General features: G+C 43.0%; 1 protein-coding gene across 6 annotated transcripts in view; it reads left to right on the plus strand.

Moving 5' to 3' along the window:
- Positions 1-22951, plus strand: part of map4k3a (mitogen-activated protein kinase kinase kinase kinase 3a) — a 316653-nt gene that overhangs the window by 56111 nt on the left and 237591 nt on the right. For all 6 annotated transcript variants that reach the window (XM_068044552.1, XM_068044553.1, XM_068044555.1 and 3 more), the window contains exon 2: positions 17040-17097. In XM_068044552.1, the coding sequence (XP_067900653.1) occupies positions 17040-17097 (58 nt within the window). The remainder of the gene's footprint in view (positions 1-17039; positions 17098-22951) is intronic.

Here is a 22951-nt window from a genome sequence, read left to right on the forward strand (position 1 = left end):
TCTCTCGCTCCCTCTGTCTCTCGCTCCCTCTGTCTCTCGCTCCCTCTGTCTCTCGCTCCCTCTGTCTCTCGCTCTCTCGCGCATCTTTTTTTTAAGGTAAAGCTGTGTGACTTCTCTCCACCTCGGGAGACACTCTGGTCTCTTCCCTATGGTGATCGCACAATGGCCAAGAAATTGCTATTTCACACCTTTATTTGTTTCAGAAGAAGACGTACAATTCTGGAATGTTGTAAGATTGGTTTCTTTGACGCCTGTTAGCTTTGAAGATTTGTCCTTTGTGCATTAGAACTGTTGACAAGGACAGAGGCCAAGTTTTTTTCTTTCGTGTCCATTTTGGATACACTGTTCATTTTTTAAAAATATGAACCTTTATTTTAAAAGACAAAGTCAGTTTGTATAACTCTTCCAAGTTTAGTCCATGAATTGTTGTATCCTGGCACTTCTGGTGACATCAACCCAAGCCTCTTTTCACATGAACTTACCAAAGAAAGTAGGACCAAGAGGCTGATGGTACCATATCCAATAGGACATTGTAAAAGTTGCACAGGACGGTGAAGTTTTTTTTGTACAATATACATTGACGGATGGGGAGAAGGTCCAGAAAAGAGCATTGAACCAAGTTTAAACTAGATTGGCAGGGGGGTGGGAACCCGAGGATAGACTCAGATGGGGCAAAATCAGAAATGGAAATGTAAGGCAGAAAATTAGTGATCGAGTCTGGAAGGCAAAGGAAACAAAGGATAGAAAATAATAGAGTTTGGCAGTTCTCAAGGGTATATACTTCAATGCAAGGAGTATAGCAAATAAAGCAGACGAACTGAGGGCACAGATAGAAACACGTGATATAGCTATTACAGAGCCATGGCTTAAAGAGGGACAGGAATGACAGCTCAATGTTCCTGGTTACAGGGTTTTCAGACGCGAAGTGGGGGGGAGGGTGGTGAGGTGACAATTTTAGTTAGAGAAGCAATTACCGCTGTGAGGAGGGATGATATGTTAGAAGAATCATCAATTGAGGTCATATGGACTGAGCTTCGGAACAAAAAAAGGGCAGTCACACTACTGGGAGTGTACTATAGAACCCCTGAACAGTCAGAGGGAGATAGCAGAGCAAGTATGTAGGTATATCTCTGAGAAGTGCAAAAAACAAAAGGGCAGTAATAGGGGATTAATATTAATTGGGATAGTTTTAGTGTGAAAGGAATGAAGGGAGCAGAATTCTTGAGCATTCAGGAGAACTTTTTTGGCCAGTATGCAGCAGGTTCTATGAGAGTACACCGTTCTGGATTTGGTTTCAGGTAATGAAGCTGGGCAGATGGAAGGAGTGGCAGTGGGAGAGCATTTGGGTGGTCGTGATCATAATTCAGTTAGTTTTAACAATTATGGAAAAGGACAGAGAACAGGAATTACAGATCTAAATTGGGGTACGGCCAATTTTACTAAGCTGAGTAGTGACTTAGCAAAAGTGGATTGGAGACAATTACTTGAAGGTAAATCAGTGTCAGAGCAGTTGGAGGTATTCAAAGGGGAGATTCAGGGGGTTCAGAGTAAACCTGTTCCCACAAAGAAAATGGGTGGGACAGCCAAATCTAGTGCCCCCTATTGTCAAGGAGCTTACAGGGTATGATGAGGCAGAACAGGAAAGCTTCAGTCAGATATCGAGAACTCAATACTACAGAAAGTCGAGAGAAGTTTAGAAAATGGAGGGGTGAAATCAAAAAGGAAATCAGAAAAGCAAAGTGGCCATGAAAGAATATTGGCAAGTAAAATCAAGGAGAACCCAAAGATGTTTCATTAATACATTAAGAGGAAGAGGATAACTAAGGAAATTGTAGGGTCCATAAAAGACCAAAAAGGTAACCTATGTGTGGAGGCGGAAGAATGTGGGTATGGTTTTTAATGAATATTTTACATCCCTCTTCACAAAAGAGGGGGACGATGCAGACGTTGTAGTTAAGGAGGAGGAGTGTAAAGTATTAGATGTGATAAACATAGGGAGAGAGGAAATATTAAGGGGATTAGCATTCTTGAAGGTGGATAAATCACCAGGGCCAGATGAAATGTACCTCCGGCTGTTAAAAGAAGCCAGTGAGGAAATAGCGGAAGGTCTGACCATCATTTTCCAATCCTCACTGGAAACAGATGTGGTGCAGGAGGATTGGAGGTCTGTTAAGTTGTACCTTTGTTTAAAAAGGGAGTGAGGGATATATCGAATAATTACAGGCCAGTCAGTCTAACCTCGGTAGTGGGCAAATTACTGCAATCAATTCTGAGAGATGGGATAAATTGTCACTTAAAAAGGCATGGATTAATCAAGAATAGTCAGCATGGAGTTGTTAAGGGAAGGTTGTGTCTGATTAACTTGATTGAATTTTTTGAGGAAGTAACAAGGAGGATTGATGAGGGTAGGACAGTTGATGTGGTCTACACGGTTTTTAGCAAGGCTTTTGACTAGGTCCCATGTGGCAGACTGGTTTAAAAAAAAAAAAGCCCATGGGATTCAGGGCAATGTAGCAAGCTGGATACAAAATTGGTTCAGTGGCAGGAAACGGAGGATAATTGTTGATGAGTGTTTTTGCGACTGGATGGCTGTTTCCAGTGGGGTTCCGCAGGGCTGAATACTATGTCCCCTGTTTTTTGTGGTATATATTAATGATTTGGATGTAAATCTGTGGGAATTTTTTATTCATTCATGGGATGTGGGCGTCGCTGGCTAGGCCAGCATTTATTGCCCATCCCTAATTGCCCTTGAGAAGATGGTGGTGAGCTGCCTTCTTGAACCACTGCAGTCCATGGGAGGTAGGTACACCCGCAGTGCTGTTAGGAAGGGAGTTCCAGGATTTTGACCCAGCGACAGCGAAGCAACTGCGATATAGTTCCAAGTCAGGATGGTGTGTGACTTGGAGGGGAAGTTGCAGGTGGTGGTGTTCCCATGTATTTGCTGCCCTTGTCCTTCTAGTTGGTAGAGGTCGCGCGTTTGGAAGGTGCTGTCTAAGGTACACACTGCTGCCACTGTGTGTCGGTGGTGGAGGAAGTGAATGTTTGTGGATGGGATGCCAATCAAAGTGGGCTGCTTTATCCTGGATGGTGTCGAGCTTCTTGAGTGTTGTTGGAGCTGCACCCATCCAGGCAAGTGGGAGTATTCCATCACACTCCTGACTTGAGCCTTGTAGATGGTGGACAGGCTTTGGGGAGTCAGGAGGTGAGTTACTCGCCGCAGGATTCCTAGCCTCTGACCTGCTCTTGTAACCATGGTATTTATATGGCTACTCCAGTTCAGTTTCTGGTCAATGGTAGCCCCTAGGGCGTTGATAGTGGAGGATTCAGCCATGGTAATGCCACTGAAAGGGGAGATGGTTAGATTCTCTCTTGTTGGAGATGGTCATTGCCTGGCACTTGTGTGGCATGAATGTTACTTGCCACTTCTCAGCCCAAGCCTGGATATTGTCCAGGTCTTGCTGCAGTTCTACATGGACTGCTTCATTATCTGAGGAGTTGTGAAAGGTGCTGAACATTGTGCAATTGTGCAAGAAGTTTGCAGACGTGTGGTAGATAGCGAGGAGGATAGCTGCAGACTGCAGGAAGGTATTGAAAGACTAGTCAGGTGGGCAAAAAAGTGGCAAATGGAATTTAACCCAGAGAAATGTGAGCTGATGCTTTTGGGGGTCAAACAAGGCAAAGGAATACACAAGAAATGGGAGGATGCTGAGAGGTGTAGAGGAAGTGACAGCCCTTGGAGTGTACGTCCACAGATCCCTGAAGGTAGCAGGACAGGTGGATAAGGTAGTTAAGAAGGTATATGGAATACTTTCCTTCATTGGCTGAGGCCTAGAATACAAGAGCACTGAGATTATGCTGGAATTGTATAACTCATTGGTTAGGCCACAACTTGAGTACTGTGTGCAGTTCTGGTCACCTCATTACAAAAAAGATGTAATTGCACTAGAGAGGATACAGACGAGATTTATGAGGATGTTGCCAGGACTAGAAAAGTGCAGCTGTGAGGAAAGATTGGATAGGTTGGGGTTGTTCTCCTTGGAACAGAGAAGGCTGAGGGGAGATTTGATTGAGATGTACAAATTGTGAGGGGCCTGGATAGAGTGGAGGTGAAGGGCCTATTTACCTTAGCAGAGAGGTTAGTGACTAGGGGGTATGGATTTAATGTGATTGGTAGAAGGACTAGAGGGGAGATGAGGAAAAGTGTTTCACCCAGAGGGTGGTGGGGTCTGGAACTCGAGGGTAGTAGAGGCAGAAACCCTCCAACTCATTTAAAAGGAGTCTGGATGTGCACCTGAAGTGCCATAATTTGTAGGGCTACGGACCAAATGTTGGAAAGTGGGATTAGGCTGGGTGGCTCGTTTTTTTCTCGGCCAGCGCAGACACGATGGGCCAAGTGGCCTTTTTCTGTGCCATAAATTTTATATAATTCTGTAAATTATTTAGTAAAATAATTATTGAGCCACATTATTCTGAGTAATTAATTACACTGCTTTATAAATTAAATAAGATATTGGTATTCTGGGGTGACACCACGCTGCATGGCATCTAAGGCACTGTTTAATTATTGACGACACGCAGGTCTACTGCGTTAGCACCTCCCTCAATCCCTCCACTGTATCTGATTTGTGGATGCTGCTTGTCTGATATCCAGTACTTGAGCAGAAATTTCCTCCATCTATAAAACCTTGCATTTCATGACTACCTGGCATCCCGAAGTGTTTTACAGCCAATAAAGTACCTTTGAAGTGTAGTGACTGTTGTCATGTAGGAAACATGGCAGCCAATTTGTGCACAGCAAGCTCCCACAAACAGCAATGTGATAGTAACATTTTTATAGTGATGCTGATTGAGGGATAAATATTGGCCAGGATGCCAGGGATAGTTTCCCTGCCCTTCCTCAAAATAGTGCCATGGGTTCTTTTATGTCCACCTGCGAGGGCAGATGGGGCTTCAGTTTAATATCTCATCTGAAAGGCGCACCTCCGAAAGTGCAGCACTTTCTCAGTACCGCACTGGAGTGTCAGCCTTAATTTATGTGCTCAAATCCTGGAGTGGGACTTGAACCACAAGCCATTGTCTTCAGTTCCCATCACAAACACCATTCCCTAACCCTTTCCCTGGCCATTTTCTGTGACTGAACTAGACCATTTGCATCTTTGGTGTTGTATTCAACCCTGAGATGAGCTTCTGACCACACAGATCAGCTTCATCACCAAGACCCCCTAGTCTCCCCCTCTGTAGCATTGCCTGACTCCTATTTCTTCCCCCGCAGAACTGATTTAGTGCCTTTGCAGATCAGACCACACCCAACAACTGGGTAGAAGCACTCAAGATCCGTTTCACTTAGCCAATTTATATATGATCTGATTGGGGCATTGTGTTTAAACAAAAAAAAAAATTCTTTTTCTACATTTTTTTTTTGGAAGTTATTCACAATTCTTTTAATCCTCCATCTATAGTGCCGTACCTCTTAAGGTTTTAGAGATTGAGGTTTTTTTTTGGGTCGGGACAAGTATGGATGTGGAATGATGTGCTCTGGTGCAGGATACTGGAGCATCAGCACTATTTCTAAGCTGTTGTGCATCTTTTGTGATGCTGCTTATAGGCTGAAAGCAAGATGGTGTAGGCAGCATTTGCAGATGGTGGGGGGGGGGGGTGGTGGAGTGGCTGGGTGGTGTAATGCAGAGAAGTGTGAGGCAATGTAAACTAAAAGATACAATTTTAAATGGGCGCAGGAACGAGACACTGTGTGGTGTATGTATGCAAAGCTTTGAAGGTAGCAGGACAAGTTGAGAAGGCTGTTTAAAAAAGCAGATGAGATCCTTTGGAGGAGAGAGGCACAGAGCACAATAACAAGAAAGTTTGCTAAATTTTTGTAAAATGCTGGTTAGGTCTCAATTGAAATATTGTGTTCAATTTTGGGCGCCACACATTTCAGGAGAGATGTCAAGACCTTCAAGAGATTTACTAAAATGGTACTAGTGATGAGAGATTTCAATTGTGTGGAGACTGAAGAAGCTGGGGTTGCTTTCCTTGAATCAGAGAAGGTTAAGAGGAGATTTGATGGCGGTTTTCAAAATCATGAAGGGTTTCAATAGAGAAAATAAGGAGAAATTAGTGGTAGAAGGTTCGGTAACCAGAGAACACCAATTTAAGGTGCAAAGAACCAGAGGGAACATGAGGAAATTTCTTTTTTCTACATAGCGAATTGTTATAGTGAATGCACTTTCTGAAATGGTGGTTGAAGCAGAATCAAAAGGAAATTGGATAAATATATAAAGGGAAAAGATTTGCAAGGTTATGGGGGGAAAAGGCAGGGGAGTGGGACTAATGAAATAGTTCAACAAAGAGCCGGCACAGGCACCATAGACTGAATGGCTGCCTTCTGTGCTGTATTACTCTATGAACAGTTTGGTAGTAGTGGTGTCGAAGATGGCTACCTACCAACTTGAGCCTTTAGCATGTTGTGAAGTGCCAGTGTTCTGCCTTACCCTGCCTACCAAACAGTGAAAGAAGTACTGGTAACAGTAATTAGCTGGACATGCCTTTGCTCTGTTCAGCTTTGTATAAAACTAGAGTATGAATTGAGTGCTGTTTGTGATTGAGGGACATTGTTGGAACAGCGTAGAGAGCTTTATCGTGTATCTGGCTATGCTATAATTCCCCTGGGTGTTCTTGATGCTGAATGGGTGCCTCAACAGAGAATGTTTTTCTTTAACTGTAGTTGATTAAGGATTGGGGAAAAATGCTAACTTTTGCTTTTAGGGAATGAATTTTAATATTACAGCATTATAATTAGCTTGGGGATCCATTCATTGTCAGATTTTTAAAATGTAGTTTTCGATAATTAGCTTTCAAAAGATGAAACCAAGCTGAATTGTGGATTATTAAAGGGGCAACAACAATATTTTGTAAGATAATTCTTAATTGGTGTCCATTTGTACTTGTGTTTTGCTTTTATTTCTCCTCATTGCCATTGAAATTTCTGACATCCTATCGATTTAAGTTGTCAAAGGTTAACTGGGTACTGATTGAGTCGTTCTTATTCTACACTTAAAATATTAAAAAATAATTTGGCATATTTTTACCTGTTTCTTACCAGGAGTCGCTTGTTCACTTCTTGGATTTCAATTTGTGCTAGACAAATTGAATAAAACCTTTCACCCTCTGCTAACGTAGCAGGACCAGTTGAGAAGATTGTTAAGGTATATGAACTCTTGGCTTTGTAAGCAGAGGCATAGAATTCAAAAGCAGGAACGTTATGTGAAATCTTTGTAAAACACCTGGTTTGGCTGCAGCTGGAGTATTGTGGCTAGTTCTGGGCATCACACTTTAGAAGAGATGTCAAGGCCTTAGAGTGGGTACTAGAATGCTACCAGGGATCAAAGACTTTAGTCATGTGCAGAGACTAGAGAAACTTAGGCTGTTCTCCTTTTAGAGCAGAGAAGGTAAAGGGGAGATCTAATAGAGGTGTTCAAAATCATGGAGGGTTTTGGTAGCGTAAATAAGAAGAAAACCACTGGTGATGGTAGGGGAAGGGGCTGGGGGAGAGCGAGTTGTTAACCAGAAGACCCAGATATCATGTAATCAGCAAAAGAGCTAGAGGTGATATGATTAACAATTTTTTTTACATAAAAATAAAAGCAAAATACTGCGGATGCTGGAAATCTGAAATAAAAACAAAGTGCTGGAAAAACTCAGCAGGTCTGGCAGCATCTGTGGAGAGAGAAGCAGAGTTAACGTTTTGGGTCAGTGACCCTTCTTCAGAACTCAATCGGTAAATGAGGTGCTGTTCCTCGAGCTTGCGTTGATGTTCACTGGAACACTGCAGCAATCCCAGGACAGAGATGTGAGCATGATAGTGGGGGTGTGGGGGTGGGGTGGGGGGGGGGTGGGGTGGTGTTGAAATGGCCAGCAACCGGAAGCTCGGGGTCATGCTTTCAGACTGAGCAGAGGTGTTCCGCAAAGCAGTCACCCAATCTCCGTTTGGTCTCCCCAATGTAGAGGAGACCACATTGTGAGCAGCGAATACAGTATACTACATTGAAAGAAGTACAAATAAATCACTGCTTCACCTGAAAGGAGTGTTAGGGGCCTTGGATAGTGAGGAGAGAGGAGGTAAATGGGCCGGTATTACACCTCCTTTCGCTTGCAGGGGAAGGTGCCATGTGAAGGGGAAGAGGTGGTGAGAGTTCTGAAGAAGGGTCACTGACCTGAAACGTTAACTCTGCTTCTCTCTCCACAGATGCTGCCAGACCTGCTGAGTTTTTCTAGCACTTTCAATTTTTTTTACATAGCGAGTTGTTATGGTATGGAATGCATAGGGTGGTAGAAGCAGATTCAAAAGACAATTGGATAAGTTCTTTAAGGGAAGTGGGACTAATTGGATCACCTTTTCAAAGAGCTGACACAGACACAGTGGGCTATATAAGAACATAAATAGGAGCAGGAGTAGAACATTTGGACCCTCGAGCGCTCCATTCGATATGATCATGGCTGATCTGCCTCAACTGCACTTTCCTGCCTGCTCCCCATATGCCTTGATTCTCTGAGATGTCAAAAATCTGTCCATCTTGGCTTTAAATATATTCAATAATGGAGCATTCACAACCCTCTGGGGTAGAGAATTCCAAAGATTCATAACACTCTGAGTGAAGAAATCTCTCCTCATCTAATAATCGACCCCTTATCCTGAGACAATGCCCCTGTGTTCTAGGTTTCCCAGCCAGGGGAAACAACCTCTGTGTCTACCCTGTCAAACCCCTTCAGATTCATTGAATGAAATCACCTCTCATTCTTCTAAACTCCAGAGTGTATAGGCCCAGTTTACTCGGCCTGTCATCATAGGACAACTCTCATACCAGGAGCCAATCTAGTGAACTTTTGCGGTATTGCCTCCAAGGCAAGTATATCCTTCCTTTGGTATGGAGACCAAAACTCTGCACAATACTCTAGGTGTGGTCTCACCAAAGCCCTGTACAATTCTTCCTTATTCTTGTATTCCAAACTCCTTGCAATAAAGGCCAACATGCCATTTGCCTTTCTAATTGCTTGCTGTACCTGCATGCTAACTTTGTGTTCCTTGTATGAGGAACAAATTTGCAAGGAAATTGCAGAGAGGTGCAAGAGCTGTAGAGTAGTTATAATGGGGGACTTTTAACTATCAGCCCTTTACACTACTACCATTCCAGTCTATATTCAGAGGGGCAAGAGCTCCTAGACTGTGTTCAGGACAATTTTCTATAGCAGTATGTTTCCAGCCCAATGAGTGGGGGGGGTGGGGCGGGGCGGGGCGCTGCACAGGGGCACTGCTGGATCTAGTTCTTGGGAATGAGTGGTACCAAGTGGATCAAATATCAGTGGAACATTTAGGGGACAGTGATCATTGTATCATGAGGTTTAGGTTAGCTATGGAAAAGGACAAAAAACAATCTAAAGTAAGAATAATTAACTGGAGGAAAGTGAACTTCAAAGGGGTAAGAGTGGATATGGCCCAAACAAATTGGAATCAAAGGTTGGCAGGGAAAATGACAGCTGAACAATGGACTACCTTCACAAAAGAGAGAATTCAATTACAGTCAAGGAATATTCCCTCGAAGGGGAAAGGTAGGGCAAACAAATCCTGGATGACAAAAGAGGTAGAGATGATGAAGAAGAAAGTGTGCTTATGACAGATGTCAGGTGGATAATACAATGGAGAACCAGGCTGAATATAGAAGGCTAGGTTCAGAGGAAAAGTGAAAAAGCAAATAAGAGAAGCAAAGGGGGAGTATGAAAAGAGACTGGCAGCTAACATAAAAGGGAATCTCAAAGTCTTCTATAGGCAATAAGTAGTAAAAAGGTGGTAAAAGGAAGTAGTAGAGCCAGTTAGGACCCAAAAAGGGTATTTACACACGGAGGCAGGGGAAATAGTTGATGTGCCAAAAGAACACTTTGCATCTGTATTTACTAAGGAAGAAGATGCTACCTAGGCCACGGTGAAAGAGGATGTAATTAATACAGTAGAAGGATTTAAAATTGATAAGGAGGAGGTGTTAGAGGCTGCTTACACTTTAAAGTTGATTAAGCACCAAGACCGGATGAGATGTATCCGAGGACTTAGAAGTGAGAGTGGAAATTGCGGAAGCGCTATCCATAATTTTCCAGTCTTCCTTAGACTCTGGTGGTGCCAGAGGACTGGAGAATTGTAAATGTTATGCCCTTGTTCAAAAAAGGGTGTCAAGATAAGCCCAGCAAATACAGGCCAGTCAGTTTAACTTCAGTGGTGGGGAAACTTCTAGAAACAATAACTCTGGACAAAGTTAATAGGCACATGGACAAATTCAGGTTAATTAAGGAAGGCCAGCATGGATTTGTCAAGGGAATATCATATTTAACTAACTTGCTGGAGTTTTTTTTTGAAGGGGTAACTGAGCGGGTTGATGAGGGCAATGCTGTTGATGTGTACATGGACTTCCAGAAGGCATTTGGTACAGTGCTGCACAACAGACTTGTGAGCGAAGTTCTAGCTCATGGAATAAAAGGGACAGTAGGAACATGGATACAAAATTGGCTGAGTGACAGGAAACAGAGAGTAGTGATTAAGAGATCTTTTTTGGGCTGGAGGAAGGTTGGTTGTGGAGTTCCCCAGGAATCATCAATGTTGGGACCGTTGCTGTTCCTGATGTATATGAATAACCTAGACTTCTGTGTACAGGGCACAATTTCAAAATTTGCAGATGATGCGAAACTTGGAAGCATTGTGAACTGTGAGGAGGATAGTGTAGAACTTCAAATGGACTTAGACAAGTTGGTGGAATGGGCGGACAAGTGACAGATGAAGTTCTTTGTGGAGAAATGTGAAGTGATTCATTTTCATAGGAAGAACGTGGAGAGACAATATAAGGTTAAAAGTACAACTCTAAAAGGAGTGCAGGAGTAGAGGGACCTGGGTGTATATGTGCATAAGTCATTGAAGGTGGAACAAAGAACAGCACAGGAACAGGCCATTCGGCCCTCCAAGCCTGTGCCGATCTTGATGCCTGCCTAAACTAACATCTTCTGCACTTCCGGGGCCCATATCCCTCTATTCCCTTCCTATTCATGTATTTGTCAAGATGTCTCTTAAACGTCGCTATCGTATCTGCTTCCACCACCTCCCCTGGCAGCAAGTTCCAGGCACTCACCACCCTCTGTGTAAAAAAAAAACTTGCCTCGCACATCCCCTCTAAACTTTGCCCCTCGCACCTTAAACCTATGTCCCCTAGTAACTGACTCTTCCACCCTGGGAAAAAGCTTCTGACTATGTCCATGCCGCTCATAACTTTGTAAACCTCTATCATGTCGCCCCTCCACCTCCGTCGTTCCAGTGAAAACAATCCGAGTTTTTCCAACCTCTCCTCATAGCTCATACCCTCCAGACCAGGCAACATCCTGGTAAACCTCCTCTGTACCCTCTCCAAAGCCTCCACGTCCTTCTGGTAGTGTGGCGACCAGAATTGCACGCAATATTCTAAGTGTGGCCTAACTAAGGTTCTGTACCGCTGCAACATGACTTGCCAATTTTTATACTCTATGCCCTGACCGATGAAGGCAAGCATGCCGTATGCCTTCTTGACTACCTTATCCACCTGCGTTGCCACTTTCAGTGACCTGTGGACCTGTTCGCCCAGATCTCTCTGCCTGTCAATACTCCTAAGGGTTCTGCCATTTACTGTATACCTCCCACCTGCATTAGGCCTTCCAAAATGCATTACCTCACATTTGTCCGGATTAAACTCCATCTGCCATTTCTCCGCCCAAGTCTCCAACTGATCTATATCCTGCTGTATCCTCTGACAATCCTCATCACTATCCGCAACTCCACCAACCTTTGTGTCGTCCGCAAACTTACTAATCAGACCAGCTACATTTTCCTCCAAATCATTTATATATACTACAAACAGCAAAGGTCCCAGCACTGATCCCTGTGGAACACCACTAGTCACATCCCTCCATTCAGAAAAACACCCATCCACTGATACCCTCTGTCTTCTATGACCGAGCCAGTTCTGTATCCATCTTGCCAGCTCACCTCTGATCCCGTGTGACTTCACCTTTTGTACCCGTCTGCCATGCGGGACCTTGTCAAAGGCTTTACTAAAGTCCATATAGATAACATCCACTGCCCTTTCTTCCATCAATCATCTTCGTCACTTCCTCAAAAAACTCAATCAAATTAGTAAGACACGACCTCCCCTTCACAAAACCATGCTGTCTCTCGCTAATAAGTTTGTTTGTTTCCAAATGGGAGTAAATCCTGTCCCGATTAATCCTCTCTAATAGTTTCCCTACCACTGACGTAAGGCTCACCGGCCTAAATTTCCTGGATTATCCTTGCCACCCTTCTTAAACAAAGGAACAACATTGGCTATTCTCCAGTCCTCTGGGACCTCACCTGTAGCCAATGAGGATGCAAAGATTTCTGTCAAGGCCCCAGCAATTTCCTCCCTTGCCTCCCTCAGTATTCTAGGGTAGATCCCATCAGGCCCTGGGGACTTATCTACCTTAATGCTTTGCAGGTAGGGCAGGTTGAGAGAACGGTTAATAAAGCGTACAGTATCCCGGGCTTTATTAATAGGATCATAGGAGGTGATGTTGAACTTGTATAAGACAGTATTTCAGCCTCAGCTGCAGTATTGCGTCTATTTTTGGGTGCCGCAGTTTAGGAAAGATGTGAAAGCATTGGAGAGAGTGAAGAAAAGATTTACGAGAATGGTTCCAGAGATGAGGAATTTCAGTTATGAAAATAGATTGGAGAAGTTGGGACTGTTTTCCTTGGAGGAGAAGGCTGAGAGGTGATTTGGTAGAGATGTTCAAAATCATGAGGGGTCTTGACAGAGTAGATGGAGAGAAACTGTTCCCACTCGTGAAAGGATCAAGAACGGGAGGGCACAGATTTGAAGTGGTTGGCAAAAGTGACATGAGGAAGAACTTTTTCATTCAGTGAGTGGTTCAGGTCTGGAATGCACTGCCTTAGAGTGTGGTGCAGGCAGGTTCAATCAAGGCATTCAAAAGGGAATTGGGTAGTTATCTGAAAAGGAAGAGTGTGCAGCATAACTGGAAGCAGGCAGGGGAATGGCACTAGATGAATTACTCATTCGGAGAGCCGGTGCAGACAAGATGGGCCAAATGGCTTCCTTCTGTGCTGTAAGGATTCTGTGATTCTCAGTACGCCCAAGTCCCCCTCATCAACATTTTTCCCCCAGAAATATATTTTATTCATAAAAAGCTGTAAAAAAAAAATGCATTACCAAACAGTTCAAAACAGCACCAAGTTGACATTCCAAAAAGTGCAAAGGAAATCCATTTTCTTCAATGCAGGAGTGAGTTGCCTCACAACCCATTCCATTTTACATGCCATGTACATTTTACAGCAAAGCTATATTTGGTGTATACAGCCCGAGGGGGTTTCCCATGGTTCCAGGCCCCCCGTTCACTTTGGTGGGAGGACCTTACACAGTGGTCTTTCCCCATTGAACCTTTGCAGCGGCTGCCCCAAGCTTTAGTGTGTCCCTCAGCACGTAGTCCTGGACCTTGGAATGTGCCAGTCTGCAATACTCTGTTATGGACAACTCTTTGCACTGGAAGACCAGCAAGTTTCGGGGAGACCAAAGAGTGTCTTTCACCAAATTGATGGTCCTCCAGCAGCAGTTGATGTTTATCTTGGTGTTCGTCCCTGGAAATAGAGCTGCTTGGGATGAACCTTGACAAAACCTCATCTCTTTCCACACCTGCTTTGCTAAGACTCATTCCAGAAGGAGGTGGGCAACTGTCTCTTCCCCACTGCAGCCATCTCGAGGGCAGTGTGTGGAGGGGGCAAGACTCTGGGCGTACAGGAAGGATCTGACAGGGAGGGCCCTTCTCACCACGAGCCAAGCTATATTTTGGTGCTTGTTGGAAAGTTCTGGTGATGAGGCATTCTGCCAAATGACTATGGCAGTCTGCTCGGGGAACCATCCAACAGGATCCACCATCTCCTTTTCCCGTAGGGCCTTGGGGATATTCCATGCATACTACTGCCTGATGGATTGGTGGTCAAAGATGTTTTCCTGCCGAAATGTTCCCACAAAGGATAGGTGGTTTGGCACGGTCCAACTGGGTGGAGTGTTCTGCGGTAATGTGACCAGACCCATCCTTTGCAACACCAGGGACAGGTAGAACCTCAGCACGTAGTGACACTTGGTGTTTGCGTTCTGGGGCTCTGCAGACAGCTTGATGCAGCCGCACACGAATGTGGTCAGCAGGGTAAGGGCGACGTTGGGTACATTTTTCCCGCCTTTATCCAGAGGTTTGAACATCGTGTCCCTCCGGACCCGGTCCATTTTGGAACTCCAGATAAAGCGGAAATGGCTTGGGTGACTGCCACGGTGCAGGAGTGGTGTATGGGCCAGACCTGCGCCCCATCAACAACGTGGGCTTGTTGCTGCTGATGACCAGGTTCTTACCCACAATGGAGAGAGATCGCTGCTCCCACATGCTTAGTTCATGGTGTACCCTGGCTACTCACTCCTTCCAGTTTTTGGCGCATGCCCCGATCCTTCTGAACCATATCCCTAGCACCTTTTAGGTAGTCAGACCTGACAGTGAAGGGGACAAAAGATTAGTCTGTGCAGTTCCCAAAGAACATGACCTCACTCTTGCCGTGGCAAACTGTGGCTCTCAAGGCCAGTTCGAACTGGTTGCAGATGCTCATCAGTCTGCGAATGGACAGCGGATCCAAGCAGAAGACGGTGATGTCGTCCATGTACAGGAAGGTTTTTAACCTGAGTGCCTCCACTGTCTGGGATTGTCACCCCTCTTATGCCCACATCCTTCCTAATGGACTCGGCAAAAGGTTTAATACAGCAAACAAACAAGACCGGGGAGAGAGGACAGCCCTGTCTGACTCCAGATTGGATTCGGAAACTTTCTGATTCCCACCCATTGATTGAGACTGCGCTACTGATGTTTGTGTAGAGCAGTTTGATCCAATTGCAGATTCCCTCCCCAATCCCCATTTTGGAGAGCATGTCCATCATGTAGGTTTGTGATATCCTGTTAAAAGCCTTCTCCTGGTCCAAGCTGATGAGGCAGGTGTCCACCCTTCTGTCCCGTACATAGGCGATGGTATCTCTGAGTTGCACAAGACTATCCGAGATCTTCCTGCTGGGTACAGTGCAGGTCTGGTCAGGGTGAATCACCAACTCTAGAGCAGACTTGACCCGACTGGTGATGACTTTGGACAGAATCTTGTGGTTAACATTTGAACTCTGATCATCAACATTTAGAAGTTTCATGCCTTTTAAAAATGTTCCACTTTCCTAATCTTACTACCGACGTCAATAACCTCGTTTTCCCTGCACCTTTGTACTGCATCTGCCACTTTGTTGTCCAGTGGGCTGAATGGCCTCCTTCTGTGTTGTCATTCTATGATTCTAACATGGAAAAAGTCTATGTGAAGTAAGTTTGGGCAGTTGCAAGTTTCTAGTGAGGACAGGACCGGGAACAGAATACGGTGCACCTTTCTAAATCTGCTTTAATTTTAGATAACTTAGGAAGAGTAAAAGAACTTGCATCGCTTTTTTTTTAAATAGTTGAGCCTGAGAGGGACATTATTTGAAAGGAGTGAGGGAACTGTACTCTGCGTCTAACTTGTTGAATTTGAACTGGGACTGCTTGATACTGAACTGATGTGCTCAAAATTAAACCGTTCTCGAATACATTTTTATTGAACCAATGCATACAAAATGTAGTTTGGTAATACCCCTTAACTAATTGTAGCTTGAGCATTCTAACGCAAGGAAGTGTTGAGTTTTTAAAAAATATTTGACATACACTAAAATTCCATATTGGCTGGCAATTGAAGATCCGAGGCAGAAAAGGAAAATTCCCTTAATTTTGTGCAGTTAACATATCCTCCTGTACGGTTAACCTAGTCTCCCAGTTTCCCATTTCTCCCCTCTTCCCAATTCCCACCTTTTCAGGTCAGAAATATTGGGCCTGCAGTTGTCGGTATTTTATCTTTTGTTGGAAAATTAAGATCAATTTGAACTTGCTTTTATGGTACAATTATTGTGTTAGTAATTCTGCCATCAAGAAGTCATACAAAGAAAGTCCTCTCTAACTGTCAGACCCATTTAAATGCTGAATCATGAGCAATATAATCTGTTAACAAAGACTGAGTCAGAATGATCACATGAGCCTTGTTCTTGTTTACTTGAAAATGACTCATTGACATTATCTTACAATAAAATTTAGACAACATTGATATTGTAACTCTGGCTTTTCACTGTGAAATGGTATCGGAAGGATAGGTGTACAAATTGGATTCCTTTGGTTGCACTTGTGTGGGTAGTCTAAATCCATGTTCTGCCAGGTGTTGAACCAGAGCACCGGACTGTCCTTTGCTGGTCTCCAATTGTCATTAAATTGGCCATCCCACAGGATGGCTGTTGCAATCAGGGGTACTTGTCTGAATTTTGCGACTGAGGCACATTTTTGGGGCAAAATAGGGTCTTTTATCGAACTGTGATAAGTTACTTGAGACCGTTTGATTCTGACAGTAGGTATCCCATCACCTTGAACACAAAGTTTACGTGTGTAACAGGATGTGGATTCATAACCTGTGTTCCTCCATAGTGAGAGTGGCTGATCTTAGCCAAGGTGTGAAAATCTTTGGATTGTGAGCCATTTTGTCAAATTGCCTGCTATTTAGGTTGGCTTGTAAGGAGGTTGGGGCTGATGCGTGGAATAGACTAACGCAAGAAAGGGGAGAAACATGTTTTGAAGTTTTGCTCTGAATATAATTTCACATTTTACGAGCAAAAATTATATAGACATTCAGTTCACACTTTTGAGAGGTGAACGTAGTGGGGAGATGGCTTCCCCACACTTTTATTTTGCTACTGGGATGTCATTCTGTACTTTTTTGGCCTTTTTTTTTTTAAAGTGCCAGTTGCAGAAATTCAGTGCTGTATTGTAGATGTTGAGGATTTTTTTGGGTTGTGAATATCAATATTGTTTTCTGTTTCCTGCTTTAGGCTCGGAACGTCAATACTGGAGAGCTGGCCGCCATTAAAGTTATTAAGCTGGAACCTGGTAAGTAATCAGTCTAGTTTTAGATAATACAGCTATCCCTTTTAAGTTGCTGCTTGCAGATTATCACTGGCTTTGAACCTTACTGAAGGGTATTCACCATAGGATTAAATGTTTTTTAGCAAACATTTTTTACATGGGTTCTTTAAACCCAAGAAACTTGTGATAAAAATATGTAATGCACTAACACATTAACGAATACATATATAGATTTATCTAAATATTCGTTCCCAATTTTTTCCACTCCTCCTTGTGACACAACTCTTCAGGTAACTTACTCATTGGTGGGTCCAATTTGGTGTATAAATTTCATTACTGTGTCAATTTGCATATCAGTGGTTAAGAATAGAAATTGAAATATTTAAGGATGAGTATAGACACGGATGATGAAATCGTCTATTAAGTTTGTGCTTCCTGTGATTGCCAGGGGCTATGGAAAATACCAGAAGAATATTGTCAGATAGCATGTAGTACTGAAGATTGCGGTGTTTGCTGTTGATAAATCTGAACTTTATCCTGACAATTTCACCAGCGGTTTCTCACCATCCTCGGGAGTTGGACAGTACAGGTTGCATGCTGCCTGTTGGAAGGAAGGGGTTTAATAGGCCAAATGGCCAATTCGCATTCCATGGTACTTTCCCCCTCCTTTTTATCGAGCCAAAATATCAGATTTTTTTCCTGCTACTCTATTAAAGCTGATTAATAGTTCAGCAAGGACAGAAATAAGATGCATGTAAAGAAATTGAATATTGACCATGGTTGGAAAAAATGTCACCTAGAATTTGCTGGTTTCATGTGACAGTATAATAGAGGCATGCTGCGGAAATCAAAAACCAGCAAAATTCATATGGAAACTGACCAAATAAAAAGCAATCTATTGTTTAAAAAAAGCGTGAGTTTTCACTAGTTATAACAACACAGACTGAGTAAAATCATCCAAAACTGCACAAAAATCAGAATTTTAAATGCATCAGTTCCAAAACTATTTGCATTCATGTTTCCTGCAACCATTTACATTGATTTAAGCTTCAGTTTGCCCAGATCAGAGCCTGCTGATAAAACTGGCATAACCCCAGGTTAGAATTGAGATTGTACTGGTTTGGGAAGGCTCTTCAAATTGCCATCATTTTTTTAAAGGTGTACAGGCACTAATAGGCATGTTTAAAAAGTTGATTCATATCAAAAAATATTTAATTTACTAAGAAACTGACTAGCGTACACCAGTGAAACTGTTGAACGTTTAAGTGTCTGGCTCCTTCCAGGCTGGAGATACTTGCAATATCTTGCAGTTTGCTGTCCACTGTTGCGTAAAGAGCTCATTGAGGCTCTCTATTCAAAGAGAGCTAGCTACGTTTTGTTCTCTCTTGTTAGAGACTAGCAGGTGGAGCGAGTACACAGCGTTGCTAGCATTACAGACTTCCCCATGGGGCAGGTTACCTGTTATGACCAGATGAAAAAGTTGTCTAGGGGTCCCTCTCAGCCTTCACCTGGTGTTACCGCAACAGGGTTTAATTTAAACAAGATGCACTGCAGCAACGCACCAAGGCTCCTTAGACAGCACCTTCCAAACCCGCGACCTCTACCAACTAGAAGGACAAGGGCAGCAAATGCCTGGGAACACCACCACCTGCAAGTTCCCCTCCAAGTCCCACACCATCCTGACATGGAACTATATCGCCGTTCCTTCACTGTCGCTGGGTCAAAATCCGAGAACGCTCTTCCTAACAGCACTGTGGGTGTACCTACCCCACATGGACTGCAGTGGTTCAAGGGCAATTAGGGATGGGCAATAAATGCTGGTCTAGCCAGCGACGTCCACATCCCATCAATGAATTAAAAAAAAAACCAAATTTTGTTTTGAGTTAAATGCGTATTTCCAGCCTGCAAAGTTTCTGTGCTTTACCTGTTACCTTTTGAGTTACGGTCTTTCTGGTTTGGACCAACACCGGTCAACCCTCAAAGCATTACCTATGACAATTTGAATTGCCATTGTCAATCTTGACTACTATCTTGTATAAAAGGATAGTAATTACTGATTGACACCCCCCTGCCCCCCCGGCCTCAGTGGAATGACTGCCTATGTCCTATTACATATGAAGATTGAATTGAATTCAATTGAACAAAACTTTACTAAATGTCGTCAAATATTTCTATTGTGTAGTTGATGGAGCAGCTGACGCTGTAGTGTTATTGCTTTGTGAAGAAAAAGGTTTTGGATGATGTGTTGCTGTTAGGACCAGAATTGACTTGTGTGTGATAATGAATCACTTATTGCATTTAACAATCTGTCATTTTCTGCTTTTCAGATGAGATAAACTTCATTACAAAAATGTTTCCAAGATTTTAATCTCCATCTGTAGCAATTTAGATTTTAATCTCCGTCTGTAGCAACTTATGATTGACAGTCTACTCTTTGATTAGTATTCTGTGTGTCATAATGATTCTTCAGCGTGGCATTGTAAATCAGACTTCTGTTTGAGAGGCAAGGTTGGCGTCAACATGGCAAATTATCCATATTTACAAATTTACAGGCTGAAGGAGGTGATTGACAATTATGTAGGTTTTTCAATGCAACCTTTGCCTTTTCAAAGAGCCAAGAGTCGTCATTGATTTTAAGTGCATAGAACACATGATATTCAAGATCTTTGTCAAGATTGAAATGAATGTGTTGCCAGACTGGTTATCAGTGTAAGGTTATTACTGGTGTTAAGTAGATACTTTATATTCATCTACCGAAGTATTTTTAGGCATTACAGTTCAAATGGTATTCTATCTTGCCTTGTCACAGTTTACACTGTGAGTTGACACCAAAACTATTCTCCACCATAAACTTGCTTATACCCTGCTGGCATATGTGCAGTTGAATTACTAGCTTGGTCAGTTCATCATTTTGCATAGCTTGTGTTCTTTTGTACTGTTGCAATTATACTTTCCAGTGCTTCATACTGAGGTGAAAGATGTAATTCCTAGCCTGACTACCTGAACGCATTGGTAATGGATCTTTTGCAATGCTGCTGTGCACAACACCAATAAAGAAGTAAAGGTTATAAAGTTTGTAATTCTGATAAACGCAGCATGTATGTGAAGGTACAGACCAAATCAAAATTCCTCGATAAAAGGGAAGAGAGCTCAGTGGCTGTGCCATGGATGAGAAGTGAATAACCTAGTTACACGTTTCATAGGAAACCAGTTTTGATAGTGAAAATAAAACCCGAATGAAATTATTATCATCAGTCAGGAAAAGCAAGTTACTTTGTTTCTGATGTACTGCACTGTGTGGGGGGTGGGTGTAAGAAGGAAGGGAGCTTGTGGCCCAGCTTATGGAAAGGTTGTGTTTGACAACATGTAGTCAGCTGTGTTTGAGGAAGGACCGAAGTGGTGTTTGGCTTTGGTCAAAAATAAATCTTGTGGACTTTGCGGGAGGGGGTCTTGAACAATTAACTACTTTGAGTTGTAGCAATCCACTGAAGTTAGTACTGCACTAGTGGGAAATTTGACATGAGCTTAAGTTTGAAACGACTGACCATTTTGGGGTTTATCTGCATTTGTAGCATTCATTTTAATGAGATTGACATAACCTTGTAAGTATAGTTCATAAAATTGCTTCTTGATTGAGTTTTCTCAAGATTTCTCTGTTTGCTAATTTTGTTATGATTTTGCCTCGAATTACATAGAATGTAAAGCTCAGAAACCGGCCATTTGGCCAAACTGGTCCATGCTGGTGTATATTCGCGACACAAATCTCCTCTCACCCCTGTTCATCTAACCCTATCAGCACAACCTTCTATTCCTTTCTCCCTTTGTATTTATTTTGATTTACCTTAAATGCATCTATACTATTCACCTCAACTATTACTACTTGTGATAGCGAGTTCCACCTTCTAATTGCTCTCTGGGTAAAGATTTTTAATCAAAAAATTGGGCGGCACAGTGACGCAGTGGTTAGCAGCGCAGCCTCATAGCTCCAGCGACCCGGGTTCAATTCTGGGCACTGCCTGTGTGGAGTTTGCAAGTTCTCCCTGTGTCTGCGTGGGTTTCCCCTGGGTGCTCCGGTTTCCTCCCACATGCCAAAGACTTGCAGGTTGATAGGTTAATTGGCTGTTATAAATTGCCCCTAGTATAGGTAGGAAAATATAGGGATAGGTGGGGATGTGGTAGGAATATGGAATTAGTGTAGGATTAGTATAAATGGGTGGTTGATGGTCGGCACAGACTCGGTGGGCCGAAGGGCCTGTTTCAGTGCTGTATCTCTAATCTAAATATTCAGTCTGTCAGATTTTAATTACTGTTTTGAAGAAAAATGTTGCTGATACAAGCTAAAATTAAATTCTTTTTGTAACAATTAGTTATTTGAAAATCTAGATATCTAAAACAAGATTTCTGGTACAAATCAACATGATTTTTTTAAGCCAGCTCACATTGGTGGCCAAAAGCAGTTTTAACATATATCAAGTTCGTCACTTTGAGCATGATTAAGATATATTCAGAAAGGGGGAAGGAGAAAACCCAGAGGCAGGAGGAAAAGAGGTTAGAGAAAGTAAGTTTCAAAAGAGCAACGTAATTTTAAGATGCTGTCACAAATGGGTGTTTAGCTGTTTAAAACACCCTGCGTATAATCTCACTTTATAAAATAAAGACAATGTCCTGTGCAGTCTTTTTTTTAAAGAATTTGTTGAAGAACTTCTTTGCTGCTCTGAGTTCAGCTCAAGTCACAGTGTCTGATGTGTTGCTATCAACACTTTCTCGCTCTGCCTCAGTGAGGAGTTGGCCACTGTAGATCCTTTGGCCTGCAATGTCTTCGGTAATTCTGGCATAGATCACGGTGATTTGGGTGTTACCACAGTAAAAGCTAATGTTGCTGCAGGCTTAACCTTCATAATACTGCAGAAATCACAAACTAATTAAATCCCACATTCTAGAATGCAAACTTTGCATACTAAGCAGTGCTACAAAAGGCCACAGAATACTTGCTGCCAAAGTCAGTGCAAAGGCTGCAACTGCAGTAATTTGCAAAATTTTGGGATCTTGGAGGGTCCACCCTCCATAATATTGTCTGACTCCGCCTACCTCAGCTCAGCTGCAGTTGAAACCCTTATCCACGCCTTTGTTACTCTGGACTTGACTATTCTAATGCACTCCTAGCCATTCTCCCATCTTCCACCTTGCATAAACTTGGGCTAGTCTAAAATCTGCAGTCAGTATCCTAACTCTCACCAAGTCCCTGTCAACCATCACCCCATTGCTTGCTGACCTAAATTAGCTTCTGGTCCAGCAAGGCCTCGATTTTAACATTCTCATCCTTGTTTTCCCCTTTTCCCCTGGTCTCCCCCCTTCCTATCTCTGTGACTTTCTCCAGTCTTATAAGCTTCAAAACTCTTTCAGTTTTGGGGCGGTGCAGTGGTTAGCGCCGCAGCCTCACAGCTCCAGTGACCTGGGTTCGTTTCTGGGTACTACCTGTGCAGGGCTTGCAAGTTCTCCCCTGTGACCGCGTGGGTTTCCGCCGGGTGCTCTGTTTCCTCCCACAGCCAAAGACTTGCAGGTGGATAGGTAAATTGGCCATTGTAAATTTCCCCTAGTGTAGGTAGGTGGTAGGAGAATGGTGGGGATGTGGTAGGAATATGGGATTAATGTAGGATTAGTATAAATGGGTGGTTGATGGTCGGCACAGACTCAGTGGGCCGAAGGGCCTGTTTCAGCGCTGTATCTCTAAATAAAATTTAAAAAAAATAAATGAAGTACCTTGGGACATTTTACTATGTTAAAAGAGCCATATTAATGTAAGTTTGTTATTGAGGGAATGATGATTCTGCTTACGTAGTGAATTCTGAAAGATTTTTCTGATTTGGCATTGACAGAA

This window comes from Heterodontus francisci, chromosome 13 (genome assembly GCF_036365525.1).
Source record: "Heterodontus francisci isolate sHetFra1 chromosome 13, sHetFra1.hap1, whole genome shotgun sequence".
In the NCBI taxonomy this organism is placed as follows: Eukaryota; Metazoa; Chordata; class Chondrichthyes; order Heterodontiformes; family Heterodontidae; genus Heterodontus; species Heterodontus francisci.